General features: G+C 45.4%; 1 protein-coding gene across 1 annotated transcript; it reads left to right on the top strand.

The window, feature by feature from the left end:
• The first annotated feature begins 572 nt into the window (after window positions 1-572).
• Window positions 573-20358, top strand: LOC136626692 (DBH-like monooxygenase protein 2). The gene is made up of 10 exons (XM_066601710.1): window positions 573-653; window positions 1579-1734; window positions 12509-12592; window positions 13868-14035; window positions 15030-15132; window positions 15925-16091; window positions 16609-16700; window positions 17043-17139; window positions 18157-18216; window positions 20170-20358. Exons 1-10 carry the CDS (start codon window positions 573-575, stop codon window positions 20356-20358), a joined length of 1197 nt encoding a protein of 398 aa, XP_066457807.1.
• Window positions 20359-20579: the final 221 nt, after the last annotated feature.

Genomic DNA, 20579 nt, shown 5'->3' on the forward strand with positions numbered 1-20579 from the left:
TTTTTTTTCCCTTTTTTCGCCTTGATCTTTACATCCTCCTATGGTAAATCACCACCAAACTAAAGGCTGCTCATATTAGGAGGGGATTCCATCAGCCGTATCTGCTACATTATCAAAGCGCCCCCATCGCTTTTATCTTCCTCTGGATCTGAATCCCCGGAGGTTGGAGGCAGTGCTACCTGCTCCGGCCAGAGGCTGCTGGTGGTTGTAGTGCCACTCTGGGTCTGCTCTCCTGAGAAGACAGGCAGCTCCCTCAGACTATCCTTGTAGGCGTCGTCATCAGAACTGTCACCACTGCTGTCCCCATCGCTGGAGTGATCAGCCTCCTTATGACCACTGCGTCCTGACACCATTTTGGAGAATCTGTCACTGTTTATTAATTTTTTCAGAATCCTGTTCCTCTGTTCCTTGCAGCTTTGTATACAGTCCTTGTAGTCCTCTATGGTCTTGCTGACTGCATCTTTTTTTCCTTTAGAGGCGGTCTGGTCCTTCAGCGACCTAGCCGACCGCAGCTTCTTCTGCAGGAGGATTTCTCTCCCCGCACGTTCATACTCTGCCATGTTCGTTGCCAGATGGAAGGCCAGCTCTACCACAGACTCCCCTTTCCACCAGTCGCTCCATTGCAGCTTACCTCCTTTGCCGAGCATTTGGCTGTGAGTTTGACTGCGGGTCATCATCTCACTTCCGGCACTGTCAGATGCGGCTGCACCAACCTGCTGGGCCATGTCACTGCGCCTGCGACCCGGACCCTCTCTCTTCATAGCTTTACCAGCTGCTTCGGCTTTCTTAGTTGTTGCTGCTGACACCACGTACGCCGCCAGCGCCGCTGATGGAGTTGTCGCTGCCTTCTGAGCACTTCCCCCCTCTGACCGGAGTCGGGGGGGGGGGGGGTTGCTGGACTCAATAGAACAAGAAGCCCAGATACATCTACTGATCCTGGATCCAAAACAGGCTTCCAGCTGGGACTGCAACCACAACCCGGTTCTCTGAGGAGCTCCAACACACAACACCTACTCCAGGGCTGCACTCACTATTCTGCTGCTGGAGTCACTGTGTATATACATTACTTATCCTGTACTGATCCTGAGTTACATCCTGTATTATACTCCACAGCTGCACTCACTATTCTGCTGGTGGAGTCACTGCGTACATTCATTACTGATCCTGTACTGACCCTGAGTTACTATGCTGCTGGTGGAATTACTATGTACAAACATTATTTACTCTGAATTACTTTCTATGTTATACTGTGGTTGAATTTCTCTCTCATGGGGACACTGACTATTATGGGGTAATTATATGATGCTATCATTAAGATGCTGTAGATGTACGCACTGGTCTAAGGATACTGTGATTGGGTAGTGCCCCAATATTAGGCCACTGCAGTTGAATGACTCATGGCAGAATGTGCAGTCTTGCCCAGCAGTTTCTGAAGTGCCCTAGAAGAACCTGACTGTGATTGATCTTCATTGGTAATTCTGCTATGTTTGCCTGGCCTTCACCTTTATAAGTGAGCAGTGATGTCCGGTAAGATATTGTGTTTCCTTATAATTCACAGTCTGGTTGTATTCTGTCTAGAATGACACGATAAGAGTGACGGTCATCACCGCGGATGGAGAACAACCGGAGCTAAAGGACGACCACACATTTCGAAAACCCATCTTCTTCCTGGAAGTTCTGTACCACCCGATATTCCCTGAAAGCACGCTAATCTACGATTTCAAAATGAATGATGTAAGGACCAGAAATGTTGTTTTTACTGCATAAACTGACTTCCTAATACTTACAGATATAATGATTCTGCAGTGCTGTACATGATTGTCATTACTCACTGTTAGGGGCGTAGCTAAAGGCTCAGCTGGCGCGGGTGCAAAAACTTATGGCCGCCTTCCTCTCTCTTTACCGCGCTTGATGACTGCTGACTGTGGTCTGCTCGGAACTTTCTGTAGCACCATCAGGACTCTTAGAAGGCCCAGCCATGAGGCATTTGCAGCTAGGTATGTTCCTAAAATCTGAAAAGATTAGGAGAATGAGCTCCAAAACTCATCACCCCCCCCCCCCTCCACCAGTAAAAAAATAAATACACACATGATCTATCTATCATCTCACAGGCAGACCCATATCTCAGAAGGCACCCGGGTTATACCAGCATGGTCCATTTCACTATATACAGGAGGCAAAAGAGCAAAAACATCATAACTAGAGATGAGCGAGCACCAAAATGCTCGGGTGCTCGTTACTCGGGACGAAATTATCGCGATGCTCGAGGGTTCGTTTTGAGTAACGAACCCCATTGAAGTCAATGGGCGACCCGAGCATTTTTGTATATCGCCGATGCTCGCTAAGGTTTTCATTTGTGAAAATCTGGGCAATTCAAGAAAGTGATGGGAACGACACAGCAACGGATAGGGCAGGCGAGGGGCTACATGTTGGGCTGCATCTCAAGTTCCCAGGTCCCACTATTAAGCCACAATACCAGCAAGAGTGGGCCCCCCCCTCCCAACAACTTTTACTTCTGAAAAGCCCTCATTAGCAATGCATACCTTAGCTAAGCACCACACTACCTCCAACAAAGCACAATCACTGCCTGCATGACACTCCGCTGCCACTTCTCCTGGGTTACATGCTGCCCAACCCCCCCCCGCCCCCCCGCAAGACCCAGTGTCCACAGCGCACACCAAACTGTCCCTGCGCAGCCTTCAGCTGCCCTCATGCCACACCACACTCATGTCTATATATAAGTGCGTCTGCCATGAGGAGGAACCGCAGGCACACACTGCAGAGGGTTGGCACGGCTAGGCAGCGACCCTCCTTAAAAGGGGCGGGGCGACAGCCCACAATGCTGTACAGAAGCAATGAGAAATCCAATCCTGTGCCACCTCCATCAGGAGCTGCACACGTGGGCATAGCAATGGGGAACCTATGTGCCACACACTATTCATTCTGTCAAGGTGTCTGCATGCCCCAGTTAGACCGCGGTTTTTTATAAATAGTCACAGGCAGGTACAACTCCGCAATGGGAATTCCGTGTTCACCCACAGCATGGGTGGCTCCCTGGAACCCACCGGCTGTACATAAATGTATCCCATTGCAGTGCCCATCACAGCTGAGGTAACGTCCGATTAAATGCAGGTGGGCTTCTGCCCACACTGCATGCTCCAGTCAGACTGGGGTTCTTTAGAAGTAGACACATGCAGTTACAACTCCCTGTGGACCCACAGCATGGGTGGCTCCCTGGAACCCAGCGGCGGTACATAAATATATCCCATTGCAGTGCCCAACACAGCTGATGTAACGTCAGCTGTAATGCAGGTGGGCTAAAAATTAATAGGATTACACTGTAGGCGAGGGCCCCCAAAAAATTGGTGTACCAACAGTACTAATGTACGTCAGAAAAATTGCCCATGCCCAACCAAGAGGGCAGGTGAAACCCATTAATCGCCTTGGTTAATGTGGCTTAATTGGTAACTAGGCCTGGAGGCAGCCGAGTTAAAATAAAAATTGGTTCATGTGAAAGTTTCAACGCTTTAATGATCATTGAAACGTATAGAAATTGTTTACAAAAATTATATAACTGAGCCTTGTGGGCCTAAGAAAAATTGCCCGTTCGGCGTGATTACGTCAGGTTTCAGGAGGAGGAGGAGGAATATTATACACAGATTGATGAAGCTAAAAGGTCCACGTTTTTGATGGTGATAGAGAACAATGCTTCCATCCGTGGGTGCAGCCTACGTATTGTTTAGGTATCGCTGCTGTCTGCTGGTGGAGAAGAGAAGTCTGGGGAAATCCAGGCTTTGTTCATCTTGATGAGTGTAAGCCTGTCGGCACTGTCGGTTGACAGGCGGGTACGCTTATCTGTGATGATTCCCCCAGCCGCACTAAACACCCTCTCTGACAAGACGCTAGCCGCAGGACAAGCAAGCACCTCCAGGGCATACAGCGCGAGTTCAGGCCATGTGTCCAGCTTCGACACCCAGTAGTTGTAGGGGGCAGAGGCGTCACGGAGGACGGTCGTGCGATCGGCTACGTACTCCCTCACCATCCTTTTACAGTGCTCCCGCCGACTCAGCCTTGACTGGGGAGCGGTGACACAGTCTTGCTGGGGAGCCAGAAAGCTGTCAAAGGCCTTAGAGAGTGTTCCCCTGCCTGTGCTGTACATGCTGCCTGATCTCTGCGCCTCCCCTGCTACCTGGCCCTCGGAATTGCGCCTTCGGCCACTAGCGCTGTCGGATGGGAATTTTACCATCAGTTTGTCCGCCAGGGTCCTGTGGTATAGCATCACTCTCGAACCCCTTTCCTCTTCGGGTATGAGAGTGGAAAGGTTCTCCTTATACCGTGGGTCGAGCAGTGTGTACACCCAGTAATCCGTAGTGGACAGAATGCGTGTAACGCGAGGGTCACGAGAAAGGCATCCTAACATGAAGTCAGCCATGTGTGCCAGGGTACCTGTACACAACACATGGCTGTCCTCACTAGGAAGATCACTTTCAGGATCCTCCTCCTCCTCCTCAGGCCATACACGCTGAAAGGATGACAGGCAAGCAGCATGGGTACCCTCAGCAGTGGGCCAAGCTGTCTCTTCCCCCTCCTCCTCATCCTCCTCATGCTCCTCCTCCTCCTCCTCAACGCGCTGAGATATAGACAGGAGGGTGCTCTGACTATCCAGCGACATACTGTCTTCCCCCGCCTCTGTTTCCGAGCGCAAAGCGTCTGCCTTTATGCTTTGCAGGGAACTTCTCAAGAGGCATAGCAGAGGAATGGTGACGCTAATGATTGCAGCATCGCCGCTCACCATCTGGGTAGACTCCTCAAAGTTTCCAAGGACCTGGCAGATGTCTGCCAACCAGGCCCACTCTTCTGTAAAGAATTGAGGAGGCTGACTCCCACTGCGCCGCCCATGTTGGAGTTGGTATTCCACTATAGCTCTACGCTGCTCATAGAGCCTGGCCAACATGTGGAGCGTAGAGTTCCACCGTGTGGGCACCTCGCACAGCAGTCGGTGCACTGTCAGATGAAACCGATGTTGCAGGGTGCGCAGGGTGGCAGCGTCCGTGTGGGACTTGCGGAAATGTGCGCAGAGCTGGCGCACCTTTCCGAGCAGGTCTGACAAGCGTGGGTAGCTTTTCAGAAAGCGCTGAACCACCAAATTAAAGACGTGGGCCAGGCATGGCACGTGCGTGAAGCTGCCGAGCTGCAGAGCCGCCACCAGGTTACGGCCGTTGTCACACACGACCATGCCCGGTTGGAGGCTCAGCGGCGCAAGCCAGCGGTCGGTCTGCTCTGTCAGACCCTGCAGCAGTTCGTGGGCCGTGTGCCTCTTATCTCCTAAGCTGAGTAGTTTCAGCACGGCCTGCTGACGCTTGCCCACCGCTGTGCTGCCGTGCCACGCGACACCGACTGCTGGCGAGGTGCTGGTGCTGACACATCTTGATTGTGAGACAGAGGTTGCATAGGAGGAGGGTGGTTTAGTGGAGGAAGCATACACCGCCGCAGATACCACCACCGAGCTGGGGCCCGCAATTCTGGGGGTGGGTAGGACGTGAGCGGTCCCAGGCTCTGACTCTGTCCCAGCCTCCACTAAATTCACCCAATGTGCCGTCAGGGAGATATAGTGGCCCTGCCCCCTTGTGCTTGTCCATGTGTCCGTTGTTAAGTGGACCTTGGCAGTAACCGCGTTGGTGAGGGCGCGTACAATGTTGCGGGAGACGTGGTCGTGCAGGGCTGGGACGGCACATCAGGAAAAGTAGTGGCGACTGGGAACTGAGTAGCGCGGGGCCGCCGCCGCCATCATACTTTTGAAAGCCTCCGTTTCCACAACCCTATACGGCAGCATCTCCAGGCTGATAAATTTGGCTATGTGCACGTTTAACGCTTGAGCGTGCGGGTGCGTGGCGGCGTACTTGCGCTTGCGCTCCAACACTTGCGCTAGCGATGGCTGGACGGTGCGCTGACAGACATTGGTGGATGGGGCCGAGGACAGCGGAGGTGAGGGTGTGGGTGCAGGCCAGGAGATGGTAGTGCCTGTGCCCTGAGAGGGGGGTTGGATCTCAGTGGCAGGTTGGGGCACAGGGGGAGAGGCAGCGGTGCAAACCGGAGGAGGTGAACGGCCTTCGTCCCACCTTGTGGGGTGCTTGGCCATCATATGTCTGCGCATGCTGGTGGTGGTGAGGCTGGTGGTGGTGGCTCCCCGGCTGATCTTGGCGCGACAAAGGTTGCACACCACTGTTCGTCGGTCGTCTGCACTCTCAGTGAAAAACTGCCAGACCTTTGAGCACCTCGGCCTCTGCAGGGTGGCATGGCGCGAGGGGGCGCTTTGGGAAACAGTTGGTGGATTATTCGGTCTGGCCCTGCCTCTACCCCTGGACACCGCACTGCCTCTTGCAACCTGCCCTGCTGCTGCCCTTGCCTCCCCCTCTGAAGACCTGTCCTCAGTAGGCGTAGCAAACCAGGTGGGGTCAGTCACCTCATCGTCCTGCTGCTCTTCCTCCGAATCCTCTGTGCGCTCCTCCCTCGGACTTACTGCCCTTACTACTACCTCACTGATAGACAACTGTGTCTCATCGTCATCGTCCTCCTCACCCACTGAAAGGTCTTGAGACAGTTGCCGGAAGTCCCCAGCCTCATCCCCCGGACCCTGGGAACTTTCCAAAGGTTGGGCATCGGTCACGGCAAACTCCTCCAGTGGGAGAGGATTCGGAACCCTTGCTGCCCATTCTGGGCAGGGGCCCGGGAACAGTTCCTGGGAGTCTGCCTGCTCCTCAGAATGTGTCATTGTAATGCAGTGAGGAGGCTGGGAGGAAGGAGGAGCAGCAGCCAGAGGATTCAGAGTTGCAGCAGTGGACAGCGCAGAACTCTGGGTGGTCGATAGATTGCTGGATGCACTTTCTGCCATCCACGACAGGACCTGCTCACACTGCTCATTTTCTAATAAAGGTCTACCGCGTGGACCCATTAATTGTGAGATGAATGTGGGGACGCCAGAAACGTGCCTCTCTCCTAATCCAGCAGCAGTCGGCTGCGATACACCTGGATCAGGAGCTCGGCCTGTGCCCACACCCTGACTTGGGCCTCCGCATCCTCGCCCGCGTCCACGTCCTCTAGGCCTACCCCTACCCCTCAGCATGGTGTATTACCAGTAGTGCAGAAACAGAACGCTGTAATTAAATGTGCCGCTTATTGGCCTGTGGTTGGAGGCTGACTTCGCTTACGGAACGCCAGGAAATAATTTTGTGCAAGCCTGCTGTAACACTTAGCTGGCTGCGTATGAATTAGGAGGACAACTACACCCAGCACAGACCCAGAACACTGAGGACAGTCACAGACAGCCCAAATAGATTTTTTTCCCCAAATGTTTTTGGAAAGGCCCACTGCCTATATACATTGTATATGTTTTCTGTCCCTGCGTCACCACTACTGGCCCTGGAGTATGTAAAATAACTGCAGACTGTTGCACTGTGGACTGGAATGTGATGTAACAGCTAACACAGAGCCAGGAAATAATTTTGCGCAAGCCTGCTGTAACACTTAGCTGGCTGCGTATGAATTAGGAGGACAACTATACCCAGCACAGACCCAGAACACTGAGAACAGTCACAGGCAGCCCAAATAGATTTTTTTCCCCAAATGTTTTTGGAAAGGCCCACTGCCTATATACACTGTATATGTCTTCTGTCCCTGCGTCACCACTACTGGCCCTGGAGTATGTAAAATAACTGCAGACTGTTGCACTGTGGACTGGAATGTGATGTAACAGCCAACACAGAGCCAGGAAATAATTTTGCGCAAGCCTGCTGTAACACTTAGCTGGCTGCGTATGAATTAGGAGGACAACTACACCCAGCACAGACCCAGAACACTGAGGACAGTCACAGGCAGCCCAAATAGATTTTTTTCCCCAAATGTTTTTGGAAAGGCCCACTGCCTATATACATTGTATATGTTTTCTGTCCCTGCGTCACCACTACTGGCCCTGGAGTATGTAAAATAACTGCAGACTGTTGCACTGTGGACTGGAATGTGATGTAACAGCTAACACAGAGCCAGGAAATAATTTTGCGCAAGCCTGCTGTAACACTTAGCTGGCTGCGTATGAATTAGGAGGACAACAACACCCAGCACAGACCCAGAAAACTGAGGACAGTTACAGGCAGCCCAAATAGATTTTTTTCCCCAATGTTTTTGGAAAGGCCCACTGCCTATATTCAATAAATATATGTCTTCTGTCCCTGCCTCACAATATATGTCTTCTGTCCCTGCCTCACAATATATGTCTTCTGCCCTGCCTCACCACCACTACTGGCCCTGGAGTATGTATAATTACTGCAGGGCGCAATGCTCTGCACGGCCGTTATACAAAAAAAAAAAAAGTGCAACACTGCAAAAAGCAGCCTCCACAGTACTGCACACGGTTAGATGTGGCCCTAAGAAGGACCGTTGGGGTTCTTGAAGCCAAAAATGCTCCTAACACTCTCCCTATAGCAGCTCCGGCACCAACAGCACTTTCCCTCCTCTATGTCAGAACAAATCTGTGGCGAGCCGCGGGAGGGGCCGATTTTTATACTCGGGTGACACCTGATCTCGCCAGCCACTCACTGCAGGGGGGTGGTATAGGGCTTGAACGTCGCAGGGGGAAGTTGTAATGCCTTCCCTGTCTTTCTATTGGCCAGAAAAGCGCGCTAACGTCTCAGAGATGAAAGTGAAAGTAATTCGAACATCGCGTGGTACTCGTCACGAGTAACGAGCATCTCGAACACGCTAATACTCGAACGAGTATCAAGCTCGGACGAGTACGTTCGCTCATCTCTAATCATAACACTAAGCAGCGGAAAAACATCTCCTGGTCAGATGAGACCAAACTTCTGTTACAACATGTTGATGGGAGGTCAGAATTCGGCACAATCAGCATGACTCGATGATCCCTTCCTGTCAGCTGGTCAGAACATGTCAGCACCTCCATCTAATTTGTGGCTCTACAAGAAGCTTCCTGTCTGCAGGAGCCGATATTCCTGCAATACAACTACAACATCTACTGAAATGTATGTTTTTCTCTAATAAAGTGGCTATTTGGTGTACAAACTCTATGTAGATATTCAGATTGGAAACCACAACTCTCATGCTGCATGACTAGCCACTGAGCCACCATGCTTAAAAGAAAAAAATATAATGTAGTATGGTTAAAATAGTAGATGTGATATGTTGAAGGTTATTGGATGCAGACAACCAATGGGTCACATAGCAATAGTATCACTTGTACAAAATGACAGTGAACATGGCATTTGATGAATTGGTCACAAAAGAGGAAAACATCATGATCTATACTTATTTTTTGCCCTGTGAAAAAATTATACATTTCTCACCAAGGTCATGTGACATGATATCGCCACAGATGAAACATCTCAATTTCCCCAGATGTAAACAAAGAGTGTATACATCTTAAAGAGATTCCTTCTTGATTTGTCCCAATCTCGAAAAAATTATTCATAGCCATCATAGTTAGATGCGTTCCATCATACTGTGCGCTTAAGAGCAACAAGGAGATCACCATTAAGCCTGCAGATAAAGGTGGTGTTATAGTCCTCATGAATACATGAAAGAAGCAGACAGACAGCTGACGAACACTGGATACTGCAGCAAAATGGATCAAGACCCGACTCAAAAATATGTGGAGAAATTGAAAAAGGTCATCAGAAGGCTGTCTGTAGGCTCCACAAAACTTTTGAACTTGATATTGAAGAACACCAGGGTTGAAACGTTCTACATGCTACCAAAACTACATAAAGCTGGCAACCCAGGGAGGCCAATTATCTCAGGTGTGGGAACCCTCACTAAAGGAATCTAAGGATGGGTAGAAGGGGTCCTAAACCACTGGTGAGAAACACAACCAGCCATTTGCAAGACACCATGGACCTACTGAACAAACTGTCAACTGTAGGTCTCCTCCCCGATGACACCATCCTGGCCACCATGGATGTAGAATACTTATATTCCAACATCCCACATGAAGATGGACTGACCACCTGCCAGGCACACCTTGAGGCCAATGGGGCTGCCTCTGAATCCATGTTACAACTCACAAGATTCATCCTCACACACAATTATCTCTCCTTTGGCAAAGAGATATTCATGCAACTCACCGGGACTGCCATGGGCAGTAAAATGGCACTGCAATATGCCAACCTTGCAACACTGGAGAGTGACTTTTTGGCCACCTGCCCCAACAAACCATTGGCCTACTTCCGCTACATTGATGACATCATAATCATCTGGACCAACACCAAACAAGAACTGATAAAATTCCATGAGAGATTCAATGCATTCCACCCTACCATAAACCAGACATTAAGCTACTTGTATACTGAAATCAACTTTTTGGACACCACCATAAAAATTTCAAACAACTCAATACAGACATCCCTGTACTGAAAACCGATTGATTAGCCTACATACCTGTGATGGGAAAGTTCCATTCCTAAACACATCAAAAAGTCCACTGTCTACAGCCTACATCAGATACAACTGGATCTGCTCCAATCCAACGGACAGAAAAGAACATTTATACCATCTTAAAAGGACATTTTTTAATCAGGGCTACCATCCCACTTCAATTGATGACCAAATCAGCAGAGCCACCAGGATACCCAGTAATCAAGTACTCCAATACACACAGAAGGAAGGGAAAAATCATGTACCTCTAGTATTGACCTACAATCCACAGCTGGAGGTACTAAGGAAAAATGCAAAGAAACTCATACCCTACACTAAGATGACCGTCTGAAAACCATATTCCAGGACCCTCCACTTCTTAAGGAACTTTATAATCAGGAGTGCATTGCCCTCTGACACACAAAAAGGAACTTATCGCTGCAATGTAAGGAGCTGCAAGACCTGCTCACATATACTGATCATGGACAGGATACAAATCCGCAACACACAACAGGACTATAAGACCCCGGGGACAATTATTTGTTTCATGTCTGATGTTGTGTACCTGATCCTGAGCAGTAAATGTCCTGTTGGTGGCCTTTAAGTTGGAGAAACAGGACAAAAACTTAAAGTGAGGATGAGGTCTCATTGCCACACAATTAAACAGAAAGACAGAATTACTTGTGGTCGAGCATTTCTCCAGATACAGACACAACCTAGAAGATATGGAAGTTATTATACTTAAAGGCAATTTCAAGTCACAAAGCCATAGAAGAATTTGGGAATATAAATTCATAACAACCTTTGACACTTTAATGGAGGGCTAAATTATTCGCGAAGATTCATGTGTCACTGGGAAGTATGAGAAATCTATAGCACAGATAACACTGCTGGCCTTGTGAACTGAACCCCCCCCCCCCACCACCACCACCACCACCACACCCCTAACATTAATACAGAGACCATAAAACCTTCACTGTGCCTTGTCATAAGTATTTGTGTATAAATATGCATGCCTCTTTAGATCCATTTCATTATGCTTTGATGAAGGACTCAGAGTAAGTCCAAAAGCTCACATTAACATCATGTATTTTTGTTACCCATTAAAAGGTAACATACCTACAAGATTACTTGGTTTCTCTTGCTGGGAACAATTACATCATAATGACTATACATGCTGTATTATAAAATATTCGTAGATGACACTAAATATTCTTAGATCATGTGGAACTCTTAAAGTCCAAGCATGTCTTGCCTTTAGTATTATGATGCTACAAAGCTAAAATTTGGAGACCACAATAGAAATTCCCAGCCCATGCGAAATCATAGAATGGTAGAGTTGGAAGACACCTCAAGAGTCATATAGTCCAACCCCCTGCTCAGTGCAGGATTCACTAAATCATCCCAGACTACGCTGGCTCCTCTTTCGAGGCAAACCCATTCCAGGGTGCCCTGCCCTTTACAAAGAAAAGAGAACTTTCCCTGGGGCTTCTGCCGGCTTCTCTGGCATCGGTTGCGTCGTCGCACTGGACACCCAGTGACAGCCGCCCATCTCTGCCTCTCCGGGTTCGGGGATATGAACCAGACTCTCTTTCAGTCAGCTGAGGGCGACAGAGGCCAACGCCTGTCCCCTCTGAACGGTGTTCGCCTATCTCTCAGGACCGACTTACCCATGTTCAACTACTATTCAGATGGAACCCTTCTCCAGCTTTCAAAGTTCCTGTTTGAATATTTGCTACTAACACCAAATGTATTATTGGTCTAAGGCAATCTGAATTGATTTGAAAAACAAAGGCTGGGTGTACTTTGATAGTTGCCTTCTCATATCAACATTGCATTTAACTTAGATGAAGCTGTAGGAGATACTGCTGGCATCATTAATTATATCAGTTTGTTAAGGGAAACTTTTCTTGAGACAATGACAATTTTTGGTTGCTTCTTTTCTCACCTATTAGAAGATTTGAACACAACTTGATTTTTGTAGTATTGTCCTTCCTGAGACCATTTTGTAAGACATGACGTTTAACATCAACACTTGCTTCAGCCTCATACTCTGAATATGTTTTTGTTTTCACCCTTCTACCAGTTTCTTATTCCGGATGAAGATACGACTTATGCCTGTACGTTCTTCGAAATGCCCAGAGTGTCGACAAAACATCATATTATAAGGGTAAGCCCTACAATACAATATAAGATTTTCATTATAACCAGGTATATAAGTAATGTAGTGCAGACATTACAGTTGTATCCAGGCTCAGTACCTTAAACCACATCCTAGGGCAACATCTCACAAAAATAGAGTGTACTGTTTATAGTATTTATGGTAAAGCTAACCTGCAAATATTGCGCTCGGAGCACAACGTTCCAATAGGCATGTAGAAAAGGAAAAGTTGTTGCCTTGGGTCCATCCCAAGATTCTGTTATCTGCTTGCATAAGAACATGAAAACAAATGACCAAAACTGGGACCTTCTGCAGAACCAGTCTAGTTCACAAAATGCATAGCTATTTTACACAGAGTCATAGTAATACCAGTATTCATAGTTGTTCCACCTTTTTATGGGAGAAGCAGAGACAGCAGAAGGTCCAAGTTTTTGTCACTTCTTCGCTCTAAAAAGCCCCTCTGTCCCATATGACAGGAAGTAAAATAAAAAAAAACCCTTTTCCTATACTAATAAAAATAAAAGCATATTTGATATTGCTGCATTCATAAAAGTCTGATCTATCAAGCTAACACATTATTAATTCTGTAAGGTGACCGTCGTCAGACAAAAAATAAACAACCCCAGAATTCAGCATTTTCGGTCACCTCGTCTCCAAGAAAAAAATTAATGGAAAGCAATCAAAAATTCACATGAACTCCAAAATGGTACAAATAGAAACTACAAGACGTCCCACAAAAAATGAGCCCAAGGTATCATGTCATTTTTGCCCCATTGTGCACACCGTAGAAACAAAGTGGCAGAGTTGCCTTTTTTTCCATTCAACTCCAGTTACAAATGGTCCCGCAAAAAAGTCCTCATGTAGTTGTGTAAATGGAAGAATGAAAAAGTTATACATTTTTGAATGTAAGGAATAAAAACTGAAAATGAACAAAACAAATTAAATGTATCCTATGACCTCATTTCCATTGATGTTTTTTTGGCTGAACCTAAGAGCGCTACCACAAAGATGGCTGACAGACACCATCATAGTACTAAAAAGTTTTCCCCCACCCATCTAAGTGTTCAACTAAATCTTCTACTTATATCACTTATTTCAGAAAACACTGTGTGTGGCCTGGATTTTTGAGTCTCCCTGTAGTAGCTTGTTGATGGTTTTCAAAGTTTCTCTCAAATGCATCTCAACCTCATTTAATTTTCATGGTCATTAATCTTCCAGAGATTCTCGTACCTTCTTTTCTGTCACAACTTTACATAAATGCTTCTATTTTCCTATTTAATACAGTACGAGCCAATGTATGACCCTGATACCATTGGCATAGTGCACCACATCCTGGTATATATTTGTGGAAACAACGTCATCCCCACATCAGATATTGGAGATTGCTATGGCAGTGATCCACGATTTTCCCAGTGTATGTCGGCTACACTTGGTTGGGCTGTAGGAGGGGAGGTGAGTATGTAGCAGAATTCCTCAGTGGTGGATATACCATCATCTACTCAAAAACTGTGATGTGGGATTACAGGGTGTTGTAATAGCATGTCAGTGAGTAAACGGAGGCAACACAATTTTTGCCATGCGCAAGTGAATTACTGTGCTTGGTTTACACCCTTTCTCTCCATAGGAGGGCACTTTATCTTTAGATGTTGCAAACAGTCTGAAACACTACAATCCCATACTAATATGTAAACCCACCAGAGTTTAATAGTCTCCTAAGTCTCTTGAGAGTAGGGGGTTTGGATAGTGAATTAACTTAGTTTCAGATCATTAGTAGAACAGAGAACAGAAGTAAGGTGGAAGATTAACGATGAGAGAGGAGATATATTAGGTGGTGCAGCACTCAGGAGAGCTTTATGGATGAGTTCGATGAGTATATATTACATTTCATAATGGACAGGCAACCAGTGTAGTGACTGGGCACAGTGTAGAGGCATCAGAGTAGTGACTTGCACAGGGACAGAAGAATGAGTATGGCTGCTGCATTCAGGATAGATTGGAGAAGGAAGAGTTTAGTGAGGGAAGATGGGTAAATATTGGTCAAGGCCAAAATGGATCAGGGCAACTAAAAGTTTCCACTATAACAAAGGGTGGATTCTGTAATTGCTTTTGAGGCGCAGGTGACATGAAAGAGCAAGTGATTGAATATAGGGAGTAACATTAAGATCAGAATCACATATCAACACAAGACAATGAACACTCTGCCTAAAACTAAAGAGGTTGTGGCAGTCAGAATGTGGGAAGGCAAAAATGAAAAAAATACCATTTTTGTCTCCTGAAGTCTAAAACTGGTCAAGACCTGAAGGGCTAAATTATGGTACCTGCCAGAGACTGCATGGCTGCACATGGAAACATATAGCACCATAGGAGGAACCTAAATGACCTGCCATGTGGATTCTCGACAGTGGAGGAGACTAACATATTTTTTTCTCATTCTCTTTCTTCGCAGCCATTTGATTATCCACTGAATTGCGGGAATTCTGTGGGTTCAGAAGGTGATCCCCTTTACGCTAGACTTGAAATCCATTACAGCAACTTTGAAAATAAAGAAGGTAATAAAGATTGTGTACTTTATCTCAAGTATATTTTCCTAAGATACTAACAGGATGTATGGTCATAAAACTGCCGCCCAAAGGGCTGAAATAAGGTCTGAAGCAAAATTTGTCAATCTATCCTCAGTAATTTTTATTTTGATCAGCTGAACATTAAAGAAAAACTATGGGGAACACAGATACACCGTGCGATGATCCTCAGGGGCGGAGCATGGTATAAGAATTCAATTCATGCTTCGTCCCCTTTAGCCCTGCACTAAATATAACAGAGCATATCCCTTTGATTCTTTAACCTGCCCCATAGATGTATGGTGCTGGTGAATAGGACTTTATACAGAATGCTGTACTTTTGTAACATAATGTGGGGATGGTGCTAGCTCATGATCTTAACAGCTAATACTCTTCTGCAAGGGCAGGATTGGAGGTAGCTCCAATCTTGGCCATTTTACTACTTTAACGCTAAATAGTGGCTGCAGCTTTTATTGCATTACACAGACAGAGGCAGCTTCCTCTGTCACCCCATCAAATGTCCCTGTAATGGAACAGGTTTTCTATGGCAACTGGTGCCTACAATATAAGGAGCTTTTGTCAGTTTCGGGGCCCACTGGGCACAGGGGTCTATGGTGATCCAGATAATCACACTCAATGCTTGTCAAGGCTACAGCTACAATAGATATGGGGACTACTGTGACTCTGACTCATTGGGGCCAACATATAGCTGGAGTCAGTGCTGATTCTTTACCCAGATAAGTTTTTGCTTTTGAGCAGATGTTCTTTATCTTTGACTTTCAGGACTGAAAGATAGTTCCGGAATAAGGATCACTTACACCCCAGACTTGCGTCCTTATGACTGTGCCACCGTAATGATTGGGATATTTACATTTCCCATACATTTTATTCCTCCTGGCTCTGAAGCATTTCGAAGTTATGGACTTTGCAACACTCATTTGATGGAGGATGTAAGTGACCAAACTTTTGAGAGCAGAACTATAGATATTTGATGTCACTACCCATTGGTCAACATCATCTGTTGTCTATGTAGGATTTGACATGTCCAATGAAAGCCTCTGATCTAAAGCTTCCTGCAATGCTTCGAGATATTTGGCCACTAACCACTAGATGTCATCATAGGCTTAAATGTTAATTAGATTCCATATCCATGTATATCTTAGATATCTAGAACAACCATTCTCAGGTTATTCTCTTCTTCAGACACCTAGAACATACTGTAGATAGCAGGAAAAGTTCTGAATACTAAAGGGGGCACCAACAAGGCAGTATGCTTTAACTAGGGTATGTAGTTAAAGGGCAGGTGTGTGTGTGTGGGGGGGGGCTGAGTCTTTCCTCGAGGTGAAGAATTTGTGGCTCTGCATAGCACGTCTTACTAAAAAACACACACCATGGTCTAAAAAGGTCTTCTCTTTCTCGAAAGAGTAACTAAAGTCTCCTCTGAAGGCACTTCCTGTTCTTCTTTAGATATTGGGTGAGCCCATTCCTGACCTTACTGTTCAAACATTTCTATTGCATGGACATCTCACTGCTCATGGATTGCGGCTAATGCACTACAGGTAAGAGCAGCATGATCAATGCTTCCACTTATCTTCCGGTTTTATTTTAAGAATGTATTTCCAACTAGAATATAAATCTCCAGTGAATATAAATCCCTTCTTCCCAACAACTGCTTTTGGAAAGTTAGATTAACTATAAAGCCTTCATTATGGCTTTCCATCGCTGCCATTATATAATCCATAGGGAGCTCATACTGCACTCATGATTGTAGGGCTCTAAGAGGCCAAAAACTTTCAGATGGTATTTGGAAGGATAGATGGGCAAGTTTTCTGAAAGGTAGTTTCTGATATCTATCATCTAACATCATCTAGTTATTTAAAACTGCAGTTATCTCTCCACAGGAACGGCACTTTAATAGGAAGCCTCGGGGAAGACAAAACGTATGATTTCAATTTTCAACAAGTCAGAAATTTACCAAGAGCTGTTACAATAAAAATGGTAAGATTATATAGATAGATATGAGACAGATAGACAAACAGATAGGTAGGTAGGTCGATAGATAGATAGATAGATAGATAGATAATGAAACCAGGTGGACATTAAAATAAAGCACAAAATAGGTCAAATATGTTACTACCAGAGAATGGACTCCATATACTGGGCAGGAAAACTTGCACAGTGCTTCTTTCTCCAGAGGAATGGGACTGGAGACATGGCATCGGTCTCTGTGTAGATGATCAGGCACATGTGTGTGACGTAATGGCATCTCAGTTGGGACATATGAAGCACATGTGTTCACTTTTAAATTTTGATGCTGAGTGCCAAGGGAGAAGGTTTTCCATTCGTTATTACACTCATAGGCCAGATGGGCTGTCTTTCAGCCAAGTCAACCTATCAGTGTGTGGTTTAGGATTTTATACCAGCATCTCCTTTCAGTGAACACTGGCTATACTTTTGTCTACTAGTCCATCTGAGTGGAGTTTGCCCTAGACATTTCTGACCTTTGACTACCTGCTTCTGTGAGCCTTGTTCTTGGTTTCTCTTACTGTTAGTGCCTGACTGTTCAGCATTCTCTATCTTCCTTGGCTAGTTGTGCTCCCTAGTATTCTCTTGTGACATTTTTCCATCTAGGAATGCATAGACTATTCTACTAAGTTCCAATCACTGTGTCGCCCTTTTCAGGGTAGATGCACAGCTGTTAGGCAGAACTGGTTAGGGATAGCATAATGAGAGTTAACCATTTGCTGTGGAGTCTGTCCCATTGGTTTCTAGATATTTACTTCTCTAATTCCCTTTCCCTTGTCTCTGTTCATTTTTGTACTCAACTTGAATGGTCTGCCGTGGCTTTGAATATACCTCACAAGTTTTACCTTGACTTGGAGTGGTCAGTTTTGACAGCCAGCGTGTCCTGTGTAGCAAAGCCCACTCACCATAACAGGGAGCCCTCTATTTTCTATCTGTGCTGGAAGTAAATATTTGTTTAAGATGATAACATGATTTGTCTTCTTTGTTCAGGGGGATCAGATTGTAGTGGAATGTACGTCCAACACCATGGACCGAGAAAGTGTCACCTTTGTAAGTTTTTTCTTTCTGCAATCCGTATTTTGCTTATAGATATTTTTTATATTGTTGCATCCAAGTCGTAGTATAACACGACTCTGTGGGAGAACACTCATCTAGACATCTAAAGGAGTTCTCTGGAAGTAGGACATTATTGACCTACTGTAAGTCAAAAGTTTTAAAACCCCTCAATTTTTCCAGTTATTTTTGACATTGACAATCAAACCCGGCAAGTAACCTGAAATGATTCAAAGGTGCAGCACAGAAAACAAATTATGGTTTAAAATTGGATGTAAACTATTCCTACTGGTGTCTCAACTTTTGTAGATTACTTTCAAACCCTCTGATTCTATATAACCAGAGTAGGAGCAGACTGCATTGCAACACCCTCTAGGGCAGGATTGGACTGTTTTGCTCTTCAGGACAGAGCACAATGCCATCATAATGATAAGAAAGAGTCAGTTAACCAAACAAGACAGACAATTATAACCCTTAACCCATTAAGGACGTGGTCTATTTTGGGCATAGGGACTAAAGATGAGCAAGCACGCTCGGATACAGCAGTTACTCGAGCAAGCATCGCACTTCTCGAGTAACTGCTTACTGGTCCGAGCGTGCTCAGGGGAGGCGGCAGGGGTGAGCGACAGCCGGTAGTGCGGGGGGGGGGGGGGGGGGGAAGAGAGAGACATCTCTCTCTTCCCTCCCCCCCCCCCTGCTACCCCTCGCTTACCCCCACTCCCCGCCGCCCCCCCCCCCCCAAGCACACTTGGATTACTTGAGAAGAGTGATGCTCGCTCGAGTAACTGCTGTATCCGAGTGTGCTCGCTCATCTTTAATAGGGACGCAATAATTTGGGGGGGATTTTGATCTTCACTTTTCAAAAGCCATAACTTTTTTATTTTTCAGTCAACATGGCCGTATGAGGGCTTGTTTTTTGTGTGGTGAACTGTAGTTTTTATTGGTGCCATTGTAAAACTTAAATTTTTTTATGATAGCAGGGAGAGAAAACATCAATTTTGCCTTTGTTTTGGGGGGATTTTTTTACAGCGTTAATCATGCAGCATAAACGACAGAATACATTTTTTCTGCAAGTTGGTACAATTACAACGATACCAAAATTCTTCTTATTTTTTTCCACTTTTTCACAAGAAAACCCTTTTTTTTAAATTGTTTTTTTTTCTAAATCGCTGCATTCAAAGTCTAATAATTTTTTTAGTTTTCCATGGACAGAGCTTTGTGAGAGCTTGCTTTTTTTGATGAGCTGTAGTTTTTATGGGTACCATTTTGAGGTACATATGTTTTTTTTAAAACACTTTTATCGAGTTTTTTTAGGAAACAAAATAAAAAAATAAGCATTTTGCTTTAGTTTTTTTTTACGCTTTTTGCCATACAGGATAAAATGTGTGTTCAATTACGTGTACAAGTCGTTATGGATACGATGATATAAAAAATGTGGGATTTTAATTTTTTTATACTAATAGGGAAAAAAGCACCACAACAATGTTTTTTTATTTTTTACACTATTTGTATTATTATTTTTTACACATTTTATATCCCTGTAGGGGATTTTACTATAATATATAATATACTATAATATATTTGTACTATGATAAAGCATTGCTTGTAATAGCGACCATGGGCAATGGCAAAGCAGGATGCCTGTAGCTGTCTTCCTGTTTGCCTTGGCAACCCTTTTGCTCTTCGCTATTATATCGCGGGGGTTCGATGACTTCACAGAAGTGCTCCCTCTGTGAGCCCTTTAGATGCCGTGATCTGCATAGATTGCTATTACAGTGGGAGGATGGCTTTATAAAAGAAAAGAAATCAGGAAGAGCGCCAAACACTTTTCAAATGTGAGTTGGTAACTTCTATTCACTCACCTGGCGCCAGACATGACACCCTAGGGTGAGCATGTCAGCACCTAGTATCCAAGCAGGCATATAGCATTTTTCTTTTTTGCTATCACAGAAAAATCCACCGAATTATAGTACAATGGAGAGCTGCAGGTACTGCCCAGAGAAATCCGATCCTCCTAAGAGGTCGGGTCACACAGAAATGAAGATGAAGAGAAAAATGGGGTTCCTGCGCTGCTTTATATGGAGCAAAAACCAATTCTTCTTTAAAAAAGAATTCGCAGCGATCAATGATAATTCATAATAAAAATCATTTAATAGGTATAGTAAATTAAGGTACAAAGCCTTATATAAAATAAATAAAACAAGTAGAGATATACTTGCAAAGTGAAATATGCGACGCGTTTCGACGTACTAGACGTCTTTCTCAAGCATATACAAACACACATCAAGCCAGGTATATATAGCACCACAAATCATTGCATACTTTACCCTGAAAGGTCACCGGTGTTGTACCACGTTCCG

The sequence above is a fragment of the Eleutherodactylus coqui genome, chromosome 4 (assembly GCF_035609145.1).
Source record: "Eleutherodactylus coqui strain aEleCoq1 chromosome 4, aEleCoq1.hap1, whole genome shotgun sequence".
Classification (NCBI taxonomy): domain Eukaryota; kingdom Metazoa; phylum Chordata; class Amphibia; order Anura; family Eleutherodactylidae; genus Eleutherodactylus; species Eleutherodactylus coqui.

Bases quoted from the DNA above. Each gene is read 5' to 3' on its own strand.
- LOC136626692 (XM_066601710.1), top strand. From the start codon at position 573: ATGGAAGGCCAGCTCTACCACAGACTCCCCTTTCCACCAGTCGCTCCA. The intron at 16,092-16,608 runs GTAAGTGACCAA...GTTCTTCTTTAG, and splicing joins ACACTCATTTGATGGAGGAT to ATATTGGGTGAGCCCATTCC. The intron at 18,217-20,169 runs GTAAGTTTTTTC...TTGCTATCACAG, and splicing joins ACCGAGAAAGTGTCACCTTT to AAAAATCCACCGAATTATAG.